The 13,163-nt window shown below is 38.8% G+C and overlaps 1 protein-coding gene across 3 annotated transcripts in view; it reads right to left on the bottom strand.

Annotated features, from left to right (window-relative positions):
• Window positions 1-13,163, bottom strand: part of LOC138706210 (WD repeat domain phosphoinositide-interacting protein 3) — a 41,943-nt gene that overhangs the window by 20,479 nt on the left and 8,301 nt on the right. For all 3 annotated transcript variants that reach the window (XR_011333928.1, XR_011333929.1, XM_069835242.1), the window contains exons 4-7: window positions 4,501-4,691; window positions 2,384-2,469; window positions 2,196-2,297; window positions 1,027-1,148 (exon numbers count right to left, since the gene is read on the bottom strand). Coding sequence is in view for 1 of the 3 variants with exons in the window: in XM_069835242.1 (XP_069691343.1) it covers window positions 1,027-1,148; window positions 2,196-2,297; window positions 2,384-2,469; window positions 4,501-4,691 (501 nt within the window). In the remaining 2 variants the exon portion in view is untranslated. The remainder of the gene's footprint in view (window positions 1-1,026; window positions 1,149-2,195; window positions 2,298-2,383; window positions 2,470-4,500; window positions 4,692-13,163) is intronic.

Raw genomic sequence — 13,163 nt, 5'->3', positions numbered from 1 at the left:
CTATAGCATGCAACACTGACATCTAAATAATATAAATATAGTTAAAAAATGCTGCCCATTTGCATGTATGCATTTATTATATCTTCTTAAAAAACTGTCATTCGCAAGGCAAAGGTCATCAATGGAAATTGATACAATCGCCCTAAGAAAGTCATTAGTTCATTGAAGTAAGAGGATATTTATTTGCAAACCATTTCATGCATAAAAACTGCAGACTGTTAAGTCAGGTAATGCAATGACTATAATCCAAAACAAGTTCTTACTCCTCCAATGTGTTTACCATTTTATACCAGTTCTTACTGCTCTAATGTTTCTACCATTTTACAAAAGAAATATAAATACTTCACCAAATTAATATGTGTTACATAATAAAATTTAAAATTAAAGAATTTAAACTATGGTTTATTTAACGACACTCGCAACTGCCAAGGTTATATCATCGTCGCCAGTGTGCTGGAATTTTGTCCCGCACCACTAAATCTAGTGACATGAGCCTGTCGCATTTAAGCACACTTAAATGCCATTGACCTGGGCCGGGATCGAACCCGCAACCTCGGGCACAGAAGGCCAGCGCTATACCAACTGTGCTATTCAGGGCGATGTTACACAATATTATGACCTGTAAATGTGGGACAAAAAAGATAAATACACAATTTCTCAGAGTGGATTAGAAAAGCACACACTTGAAAGAAAGTGTAGTTCACGGACTTCTCAAGATGAGTTACAAATACTACACACTCTCCAGCCCTAACAGCCAGGCTTTCCTCGACATTATTTTTGAGAGTGTAGCCTGACGTTTCAGGCACACAGTAAGAGTTCGCTGTGCAACAACAATGAAACAATCTGTGTACAAAGACAATATTCAGATATGGCACAATAATGATGCAATGATGATATAACAGAAAGAGTAATCATAGTACTTTTAGAAAACATGCATTACAGCTACTTACAATCAGTTTTGAAATCAAAAAATATTAACTTCCCATGACAAATAAACATAATTCCGTACTCTCTCATAGCACTTACCTATGACGGAGTTGTTATCTGCTCCAAAGGCACACATGCACTGTGGTCCACCAGGAACCTGGAACTTACAGAAGCTCCAACTCGAGCTGAAGTATTTAGGGAGGAAAGTGGCAGACGCAAGGCTACAACATAAATAATCCAACCATGATATGTATAAGAATAAAGAGAGAAAGTATATCATATTCAGTACAAGAGTCCTACATCTATTTCTTTATATCTGAACACTGCTCGAGAATGAAAATAGATGCTACTTACTTACAAATGGCAGGTTCATTGCCACCCTCTCATAAGCCCACCACCAGTCCCTATTCTGTGCAAGATTAATCGAGTCTCTATCATCATATCCCATCTTCCTCAAATCCATTTTAAAATTATCCTCCCATCTACGTCTCGGCCTTCCCAAAGGTCTTTTTCCCTCCGGCCTCCCAACTAACGCTTTATATGCATTTCTGTATTCGCCTATATGTTCTACATGCCCTACCCATCTCAAACGTCTGGATTTAATGTTATGTCAAGTGAAGAATACAACACGTGCAGTTCTGCGTTGTTTAACTTTCTCCATTCTCCTGTAACTTCATCCCTCTTAGCCCCAAATATTTTCCTAAGAACCTTATTCTCGAACATTCTGAATCTCTGTTTGTCTCTCAAAGTGAGAATCCAATAATGATATTGATTATGATGATGATAATAATAATAATAATAATAATAATAATAATAATAACAACAATAACAACACTAATACAGATAGAAAATATTCAGCTTATAATACCAGGATATCAACAATGACTCTAACTCATATATAAAAGTGAAGATTAAGACAACCTTAGAAACACTCTTCATAAGATAACAATGTTAATGATGAAGATGATGATTATGACTATTTGTTAATGCATGTGTACTGCTGTTTAAGGCTATAAAGTAGGCTTCTTCTTCTTCTTCACTTTATGGAGTAGTAATACAATGTGACAAATGGTAATTTCAGCTCTTTATTTATTTTATTTCACTTACTCATTTATTTTTATTTATTCATTGCGAACACCATTTTGTGAAACATTTCCTTAAACTACTGAGGCTGAGAAGGGTAAAAAAATGTGGGAACACAGAAAAATAAAGAAAATTAAGCAAATATGGTGAACTAAGATATACGAAATTTTACATAATGAGAGTACCTGGATTGTCTATTCAGCTTCTGGTCCTCAACAGCGAAAACATGAACAGTTCCATGATCACTTGCCACACACAGCCAAGAGGAGTCATGGTTGAAATTAATACTGCAAACAATAACAGCAGCTATAGACTTCAACATAATTAATTCCTTAAGTTTCACTCCTCTCTGAATGCAAACACTGGATCTTACCAGTAAATATTTGCTGTGTTCGCTCCTCTCCTCAATTCGTTGATCATGGACCCTGTCGATGTGTCGAATACTCTAATTAAAGTTCCCTGCAAGAAAAGAAGTGCAAGTGAAAGTAACCCTCAAAATAGACAAACAATACGTAACTTCAAAATTTGGTTATGTGAATTATTTTATTAAACTGATTTATAGCAATAATAATAAGTGTGCATGAGCATGTGCACAGATGAGTATGGGTATTTATGTACGTACATACTGTTACTGGGATGAATCTGTGTGCGTGAATGGCAATGGAATGGAAGAGGCGAGGGATAGGCAACAAAAAATTTGAACCAGTTGCAAATCTAGCTTTCAGGTAAAGTTCCCTGTGAAGTAGACTTGAATAATTTCAAGGGAAAAATTGTTTTGGGGCCAGGTATCGATCCCAGAACCTCTGACTGAATGCACCAGCGCTCTACCGACCTAGATACCCAGGAACTCTACCCGACACCGTCTCAATTTTTCCCCTTATCTCCACACATCTCAAGTGGGCAGATGAGATGCCAAAAACCCACATCGAGTGCACACAAACTCTGACTTGAAATTGTGGTTTTCTGTTAACATATCTACAGTAACGTATATATTATGCAAACCTAGCTTTCAGGTAAAGCTCCCTGTGAAGCAGACTTGAATAATTTCAAGGGAAAAATTGTTCCATGGCCAGGTATCGATCCCGAGACCTCTGGCTGAAAACATCAACACTCTACCGACTGAGCTATCCAGGAACTCCAACCGACGCTGTCTCAATTTTTCCCCTTATATCCACACACCTCGAGTGGGCTGACGAGATGCCAGAAACCCACATCGAGTGCACACAAACTCTGTGTGACTTGAAATTGTGGTTTTCTGTTAATGTACCAACAGTAATGTATATATTATGCAAATCTAGCTTTCAAAAAAAGTTCCCTGTGAAGCAAACTTGAATAATTTAAAGGGAAAAATTGTTCCAGGACCACATCCACATCACTATCGTATTCTTGAAGCACTTTGTTAATTTCCCTCACCTTCTTGAGACCATTATTCTTTGCTTTACCTGACAGTGTAGTTTCTCGACAAAATTTATTCAGAACTCCATCTGACTTGCGGAATACGTAAAACCACTAATATTGAGCAGAAAACACTGATTTTTAATTTACACAAGGAAAAATGGCAGACTAACTCATTAACACATCACAACACCCTCTACATGAGGAACATTTAAAACAAACACACCAACTTCAGTCACACCTTGTCAACTATACCACACAGTGAAGTATACCCGAAAATACATCTTTAAAGTCGCAACTACTAAATAGAGCAAATAAGAAAATTATTGCTTTTTGCTCAATTTTAGTAGTTAGTATGTATTTTCCAAGTCAAATCACGGAGTTCTGAATAAATTTTGTGGAGAAAACGTGCCATCATTTAAAGTAATAATTACATTTTTTTATCAAAATCCAGAAAACTAGAAAACAGTTTTCACTACAAAAAATTTAAAATATGCATGAAATATGCTCTTACTGTCGAAATATGCACTAATGTTCAAAATATGTACCTATATGCAAGAACAACAGTGCGTCAATCATCTTAATCAAACATGAAACATGTATGAATTTTCAGGCTCTCACAGTGACTGTGATCAGAATTAGGCTTTTGCGTATCCCACTGTGTCATGGATTTCCAACATTTCAAAACTACATACAGGTTCCATCATCAGGGCAGATAGTTAAGACCAGAGGGGTCACTTACTATGTTGGGCTCGTTATGCCAGACTAATACTCAGTTTTACAGATTAGCCTTCATGGGTGAAAGATAATCTGAACACTGTAGTTGAGTGCAAAAAGATTTTTCAAACTTATTAGCTGAAAGTGAAATCATAATGTTGGCTGGACTAAAATCGAAAATGATGGTAACACCTCACAATTAAATGTTTTGCCATCATTAATATCCTTTGCAATACAATTTCATCTAATATGAAAGAACAACTAACTTTAAAGCATTTGCTTTAAAAAAATGAATTTGTAAGATACTATGACATAAATAGTAAGTAACAGAGTATAAATTATTTTGTGGTATATCATAAGTTGTAACTACATGATCACCTTCTCCGATGCAGTGGCAAGTCTTGTTCCCTGCAGATTGAGGGCAATACAACTGAGAGCTGCCTCATGCGCCACTATGTCCAGTGGAGCCCTCTCTGTGTTAGCGAGATCCACAACTTGGACATGCCCTGTCTTGCGACCAGGAAAGGCCAGTAAGGAGTTATTGCTGTTTGGACACAACACACACAAACCTGCAAAACAGCAAACATCTCCTTCCAGTGTGACAGTTTGACTATTCAGATTATTTGGATGGGACAAAATTGAAGTCTATGCGAATTTTATTAGTTCTTACAAGATTCTGTTTTATTTGAAGATTTCCAATAAATCCTGTGAGGTTAGGCAACGAAAAAAGAAGCTGAAGGAACAACATAATAGCCATTAGATGCAAGGATCGCAGTTCAAATGTGAATTATTTTATAAGCAACCAAAAATGCTTATAATTTGGGTTTCTTTGCAGGAGAGTAAAGGCAGTTTTCTTTGTCTTATCATCACCATCATTGCTGTAACTAGGTCGGCCACTACTACCATCATTAGCAGGAGTTTTCTGTCTCCAAACAAAATCAATCATGCCACATTTTCTTCTGTTCTGTTACCCATACCTGTACTCGTGGTAATTGTGTTGAACCCTAATCAACTAAATGATTTAATATGTACTGTTTTAACCTTCAATGCAAATATTAGCTTAAATAGACATCATGGTTACGCACTTTTATCACTGAAGATAAACTGGTAGTAAATTTCCTACAATAGAAATCTGAAGATGGCCGACATCAAGCCGAAACTGTCATTAACTAAGGTAAATTACCACCATAGTTTCAATTAACACAAAAAAGTTGTTTATATAACAAATTTACCAAATCTTTACGAAATAATATTTCCCACAGGTTCTTCTCCTTTTCATTATGAAATAATATATGTTGTTGTTTTCTAATGCCAGGCGTTTGACAATAAAGTCATTTGACCTCTTGCACTCCAATACTTTTCAAAGATATTATCATGGCCAGCCACTGAAGCACAGATTTTGAAGTGTTCCGAATCCATCTCTTGGTTTGAGTTGCACAATGGGCAGTTAGGGAACTGATATATTCCAATTCTATGCAGGTGTTTGGCCAAACAATCATGGCCTGTTGCCAATCTACATGCAGCTACAGACGATTTTCGTGGTAAATCGGGAATTAACTGTGGATTTTCATGCAGAGAGTTCCATTTTTTCCCTTGGGATTGTGTTATCAAATTTTGTTTGTTGAAGTCTAAGTATGTAGATTTAATAAATCTTTTCACAGAGTAATAGTAGATTTAGTAACAGGTCTGTAAGTAGCAGTGCTGCCCTTCTTTGCTAAAGCATCTGCATTCTCGTTTCCCAGGATTCCACAATGGGATGGTATCCATTGGAATACAATTCTTTTATTGAGTGATATTAATTGAGGGAGCATTTTAGTTATTTCTGCTGTTTGAGATGAAGGTGTGTGTTTAGAGACTATTGATAGAATAGCTGCTTTGGAGTCTGACAATATAACTGCATTCTTAAATTTATTGATGTGGCATAGAATATTCCTGAGACTTTCACTGATTGCAATGATTTCTCCAAAAAAACTTGTTGTTCCATACCCAAGAGATCTATAAAGTGAGAAGAGACAGCACGTAACACCTGCACCAGCACCTTGTTCTCTGGAGATCAAGGATCCGTCAGTGTATAAATGAAGCCAGTTTTGTGGAGGGTACCTAATATTAATTATCTCTAAAGACAGTTGTTTTAGTATTTCAGTGTTTACTTCTGATTTCACTATTTCTTCTGTTAAATTTAGATTATATTCCATATTTAATAGAGTTAAAGGGTTTGGTTTAATTTGTAAGTTTTCTTTTAAATTCGGGATATTGATTTTCTGTTTTAATTCTTGAACAATGGATATGAAACTTTTTTGAGTTTTCAATCTACAGAGAGGACTGTATGAATGCCAACTGTTTCCTGGTAATCTGATAAGTTTTTCATCATTATGAAATAATATATATGAACTACAGTAGAACCCCTTTTTAACGAATCTTAGGGATTACTTCTTTTCCTTAAATTGGGGTTTTCCTTAAAAGGGAATTTACATAAAATGGGAAGGAAAGGCTGAAACAACTAGCACTAACATGTGTGTTATATACCACATTATAATTATTTAATTAGCCCACAATTATTATTTACAATACATTTCATTGTAATATTAACTAACTCTTCAAATGGTAAGACACGAATATTTTTCTGTTTGGTTGAACCCGACAGTATATTATTTTATAAACTTAAGTAGCTAGAACTTACCAAATATAACTATTGCGAGGGTTAACCAAGACCTCTAAAAAAGTTAATACTAATTCCTACATTTTCCATTTTATACCAGAGCATTTCTGTATTAATTAAACTGAATGCTTTTTCTAAATCTATGAAGCATCAATACTTATATTCCCATTTAGAATTGAGATATTTGCCATTAATAGCTTTTGGGAAACTTGAAAGCTTCAGTGAAAAATGATTATACAACAACCAGATTGCTTCAGACACCGAAATCGAGTGTGTTATGTTGTATGAAAACCAGGTGAAGTCACAATTGATCTCATCCAGCCAAGGATCAAATTTTTTATAAAGAATAAAATATTGTAAAAAAAATGTGAATCCTCCAATAGTTGTTATTTTACATTTCTTGATGAATTTTAAATGGGTATTATGCATTGTTGTGTTACATGTCATCAATCATTTTCTATCATTGAGGAAAGTAACTTATAGCATATTAAATTAATTGATACATTTTAATAGTGCTAATTCAGAGTGTACATAATGTTACATCAGTCACGTTCGTTAGTCACAATACTTATATCTGAATATAAATTTTTTATTGTCTTATAATTTGTTTCATGTCTTAAAAATTTTTTTGTTTTAAAAATTAAGTATTAAGTTCATTATTGAAAAAGTCTATACTAATTTAAGCAATAGGCACCATTATCTTTTCATTACTTAACTTTTCCATTGCAATAAGCATGGTGTAAAATGTTATGTTCGTCACATTAACAAAATAAAAAAAAGGTAAAGGTATCCCCGTAACATGCCATGAAGGCATTTGGGGGGCATGGAGGTAGAGCCTCATGCTTTCCATGACCTCAGCACTAGAATGAGGTGGTGTGGTCGGCACCACGCACTGACCGCCTTTTACCCCAGGGAAAGACCCGGTACTCAATTTTATAGGAGGCTGAGTGAACCTCGGGGCCGTTCTGAAAGTTTGGCAACGAGAAAAAATCCTGTCACCACCTCGGATCGAACCCCGGACCTTCCAGTTGTGGGTGGGATCGTTGTTGTGGCCCCACGTTGGGCGCCATTTGTGGGTGTGATCGTTGTTGTATTCCCACGTTGGACGCCGATTGAGGGTGAGTGGTTATTGGGACCACACGTTGGGCGCCATTTGAGGGTGGGTGCGTCTCGATGTTGCGTGAGATTCACTCAGGGTAGCAGAGGTACGGTTGTGGTGTAGGTTGATGTCGGGAATAATACCAAGCCGGCTACTTAAATAAAAGGCAGCGTAAACTTCAAAACTATAAGTTTATTGTCGTATCCACTTGGTAAACCCTAGAGTATGTATTTCCGGCTGACTTATAATTCAATCGTTGGTCGCAATTCTGTATCGACTCAGTTGCAGCTCTGAATAAGCTCTATCCGATACTATAAATTCAATACTCTGTCCCGTACACTACGACACGAAGCGAAATAGTAGTCCTGTCGACACCAAACGAAGTAGTTATTCTGCCCTGTATGTAGGGCCGCCGACACGAAGTAAAGTTGTTTTGATGATCTCCGCTCCGAAGCGGAATAGTAGTCGTCATCTCCGCTCCCCGTCACCCTTATTTATAAAAACCTATCCTACACTAAAACTAACTATCCTATTGGTTAAAAACTACGTCACTAACTGGCCTAAAATCTATTCCCTATTGGTCCAAAGTGACCTCATAAGCTGGACCAAGATCTCTTCTTATTGGGCGCGAAATATGTCATCTCTAAATTTAAACTTTGGATTTCCCATAACCTCAAATTAGTTTGTATATCTCACAGGAGTACCTGTTCTTTGGAAAACCCAAGCTTGGCAGTATCTTTCCCACGGGTCCAGTCTAACTCCGGCTTTTATGCTTCATCGAGTCTATACGAAACCCCGCTCAAGGTGGCCCTAAATCTGTCCGATGCTGACAAGTGACGAAACACCTGTGTGAGGAAGCTAATTCTAACGAAGTCGCCAGAACATCCCCGCGAATACATGTACTAAAAATATGGAGATATCACTTCGCTAATAAATCGGTCTCTCCCTCTCCTAATTACTGCTTCAAATGCCCATCTACATAACCATTGGAAATTCCCGAAAGAGTTTCCAATGTTATGAGATGTCCCCGCTTTCTGCCTATAACTAGCCTCACAGTTCCCCTACGCTATCAGCCGGTAACACATTATTTACAATACAATCTGATTATAATATCACTACAAGCAATTACAATAAATAATACATATATCTTCACAAGCCTTTCTATGTACACAACTCTCACACAATAAGCACAACAATGTACAATTTATATTCACATTTACATATGTACAATACCATTCATTCACATATTTACATTTATTTATTAATTGATCAATTACACACTCTGCGTGCTTGGTTGTACCAGCCGCCCTGTACATGTTCACCTAGCTGTACGCGCGAGACTAACCATCCTACTCTTTCTCATTCCTGCCTCCTAGCCTCTCCTGTTTGAAAGGCCGCAAGAGTTGCTTGTGGTACCTACCAACAGGTTTACTTTTTCCCCTTTCTACCAATTCGAAAGTATGGTCTCCATATCTACTTTTAATTTCGTAGGGCCCTTTGTACAGTAGCTCCATGCGTGAGTAACGTCCTCTGAGGGCGGAAGATAACTTCACGTCCCTTAGCAATACCAGATCGCCGGGTGTGGGCTCCCATTTGTGGCGATATCTTTTAACTTTACCGAGTCTATACTCAGCCTTTTTCCTGATTCGGTCGAAAGCTAGTTTACACAGTAGTTCATCACTAGGAGGCTCACCCTCCTGTATTGCCTGCGGCAAACTCTTTATCATGGGATCGGGATCGATCCCTAACATAAGTTTGATCGGAGCTATTCCGGTCGTTGGATTGATAGAGTGGTTCATGACTCTCTCAATCACCTCACATTGCCTAAACCAGTCCTTATGGTTTCGGTGACACAGAATACGGAGGTACAATGATATATCCCTAAGCGCTCTTTCGCAGGGATTACCGCTGGGAAAGTATGCGGAGCAATTGTATAGTTTCACGCCCGCATCTTCCAGCCTTTTGCAAAACACTTTCGATTTATGTACCGACACATTGTCACTGAGCACCGCTGTTACCGGACCGTAAGTCGGTATGTAATCTCTAACCAGCTTGTCAGCACACAATTTACTAGAGATATTTCTTAAAGGGTAAATCTTTACAAATTTTGTGAAGACATCGTACGTAACAAATATGTACCTGTGTCCGAAGGACGATGTGGGCATTGGACCGTGTTCGTCCACTGCTACAAGTTCATTCTTTTTACCCCTGATAATGACCTGTGGTACATTGTCATACCTTACATTTAGAGGTTTCGCCCTCTGGCAGACCTCGCAACGAGATATTACCCTTCTAACCTTCTTTGACAGTTGCTTAATATAAAATGATTCTGACATAGTTAAAATGATCCTATCACTCCCAGAGTGACACATAGATAGGTGAAAGTTGTTTATAAGTTCATTCTCCATACTCGCAGGTATGTATATCTTCCACTTCTGGATATCCCTACCATGCAATTTATACAAGATACCAGAGCGCAATCCATACACTTCGTCTTTCACCTGTGAGATTTCTCTAGCTTTGTCCATTAAGGCCCTTATCGTGGAATCCTCCTGCTGCAAATCTGCAATTTTCCGAAATTTTCCCGTCAGAGCTCCATTCCTCGTGGAATCAATTTTCATCACGGCAATTTCGTACGCGGGGGCGGTGATAGTTTCCGGTAGCCCCGATTTGGAATTCAAACGAGAGAGACAATCACCAAAAATATTGTCTGCCCCCGGAATATGTCTAATCGTCACATCATGAGCCAAAATCTCGTGCACATATCTAGATATTCTAGAGTTCGTCAATTTGCATCTACTCAGAAAAGCTAGGCTAACATGGTCAGTAAATATGATGATCTGCCTATTAAAGATATACTGACGGAACTTCTGTAGTGCGAAGTACACAGCAGAAATCTCTAGTTCCGTAATTGATGCGTTGCTTTCGGTACGCGACAGTCCCCTAGAAGCTGTGGCAATCACATGTCGCTTATTATCTTCATCTGTCTGACATAGAATTGCTCCATATCCATATGAAGACGCATCAGTATAAATCTGAAAAGGTAGGCTGTCGTTAGACCTTTCCAACAGAATTGAGTCGGCAAAAAGCAGTTTCGTTCGATCGAATGCTTCCTGCTCTGCCGACCCCCACCTGAAGGGTGTATCCTTCTTCAACAATGCTCTGAGTGGGGCTACATGCTTAGCATAATTGACGAGAAACCGATTCTGGTATTGTAGGATACCTAGATACCTACGAACCTGTTTCCGGTTCCGCGGCGGCGGGATCCTCGAAATGCTCTGAATTCTCTCTTGGTCCGGTCTAATTCCGTCAGACGAAATTACGTAACCCAGGAAAACTGTCTCAACTTTAAAAAAAGGCTGTTTTCCCCAGCTTGACTGTCATACCAGCCTCTCTCAATTTAGTAAGTACAAAATCAATATCTCTAATATGCCTATCAACATTATTGCCATATATAAGAAAATCGTCAATGTACTGTGCCAGAAAACCTTTCGTCGAATCACCAAAAATTATGTCAAGTGCTCTTAGTAGCGCAGATCCAGAACTCGCGATGCCGAATGGGCATCGGGTATACTGATAAACTTTCCCGTTATGTAGGAACGCTGTGAATTTTCTCGAGTCCTCGTCCAGCGGAATCTGCCAATACGAACTGGTCAAGTCCAAACCAGTGAATATAGAACAGTCACTGATACGGCCTAACAAAGTGTCCACTGACTCCGTCCTGAAATTATCTTTAACTGAAAACGAGTTAACGTGTCGGGCATCGATCGTTACTCTTAAGCTACCATTGGGCTTTCTAACCCAGCACAATGCATTTACGTAAGGCGAGTCTGATACTTCTATAACGCCATCTCTTAACATATCATTTATGACTTCGTCTGCCTGATCCCTTAAAGATAGGGGGATGGGTCTACATTTATGCCGAAATTCCTCCATTCCTACCACCTTAATTTTGTGTGTATACACTCTACACAGACCCGGCGCGTCTGAAAAGACATTTAAATGGCTACCTACAACATCCATTAAGCGTTTTCTTTCACTCTCACTCAGGCCGTGTGCCTGGTTAACTTTATCTCTCACTATTTCGAAAGTATCTGTCTTCCTATTGTTAGACGCGACTACCTGCCTAAGATCGCCCGGCGAACTCTCATTACAATATCTGGCCCTACCGCTAATGAGATTACGTCCTATTTGTCTCGCCTGGACTAATTCGCCGATACACAATTCGCATTCTCCGCAGCCTACTTGACACACTCCCCTAGTTACCTCGTTACCTTCCCACGGATTAACCTCTATAATTACATTCTTACAAATTTTGAGGTGCTCTACAAAAAATAACTCTTCCTGTAATTCTATCTCTCCCGCGGTTCTCTCATCTAACTCAGCTCGAGCGTTATTGCTACTGAATGGGACATGGCCTACACTGCCGTTACCTGCCGTAACCCCTAGTCTGTTTTCCCTGAAATCTAATAGCGCGTGCCATTCATAGAAGCTTTCTACTCCAATAATGATGTCGGTAGTCAACCTTTGTATCACAAGAAAAATCGCATTTAATTTCACGTCTCCGCACTCTAACTCGAACCATACTTGATATTTTACCTTTTCCTTCTTCTTGCTTAGGGCGCCCGCACAGTACAGTGAACATATGGGTAACGTTTGCGGTTTTATTCCTGAATCCCTAACCTTTTGAAGAAATTCCAAGCTGCATACATTATTTGTGGAGCCCGAGTCCAACAACACACAACACTTTGTCCCAAATATTTTAGCATCTATATAAGGCAATACATAAGTCCCATTATTTTCTAACTCTGGGTTAGTAATCTCGCTCTGTCTCTTTACGCTTACCGCGTTGGTAGATTCTTTTGACAGTGGCTTACTGCACTTAGCTACAGAAATCTCCGAACCCTTGAGACTTCTGTCTAGCAGTTTCCCGAGTGCGATGCAGTCGGTTCCACTGCTACCTCGTCTCTATTTCTACAATTTATAGGCTCCCGGCCCATATTCATTCTGACCGGACTTTGCTGACGTCCGTTCATGTCTCTATTCCTGCTTTGTCCCACGTTACACTGTGTAGGTGGCCTATTGCACCCTTGTGAGGCCATTTCTTGTAGGACGCCTCGCCTATCTCTCTCCTGCTCCTGTCTCCTCCAATCACCTCGATTTTGCGGTCCCCTGCTAAAATTAGGCTGCCAGAATCCCTGTCTGTAATTTCTGTTTCGAAGCCAATGTGGTTGGGTTCTAAGCCTACTATTTCCGTTCTCTTGTCTTCCCGTGTACCATCGT

This window comes from Periplaneta americana, chromosome 9, assembly GCF_040183065.1.
Source record: "Periplaneta americana isolate PAMFEO1 chromosome 9, P.americana_PAMFEO1_priV1, whole genome shotgun sequence".
NCBI lineage: Eukaryota > Metazoa > Arthropoda > Insecta > Blattodea > Blattidae > Periplaneta > Periplaneta americana.
The sequence above is the reverse complement of the archived record's forward strand: the minus strand, read 5'-3'. Positions and strand labels throughout refer to the sequence as shown.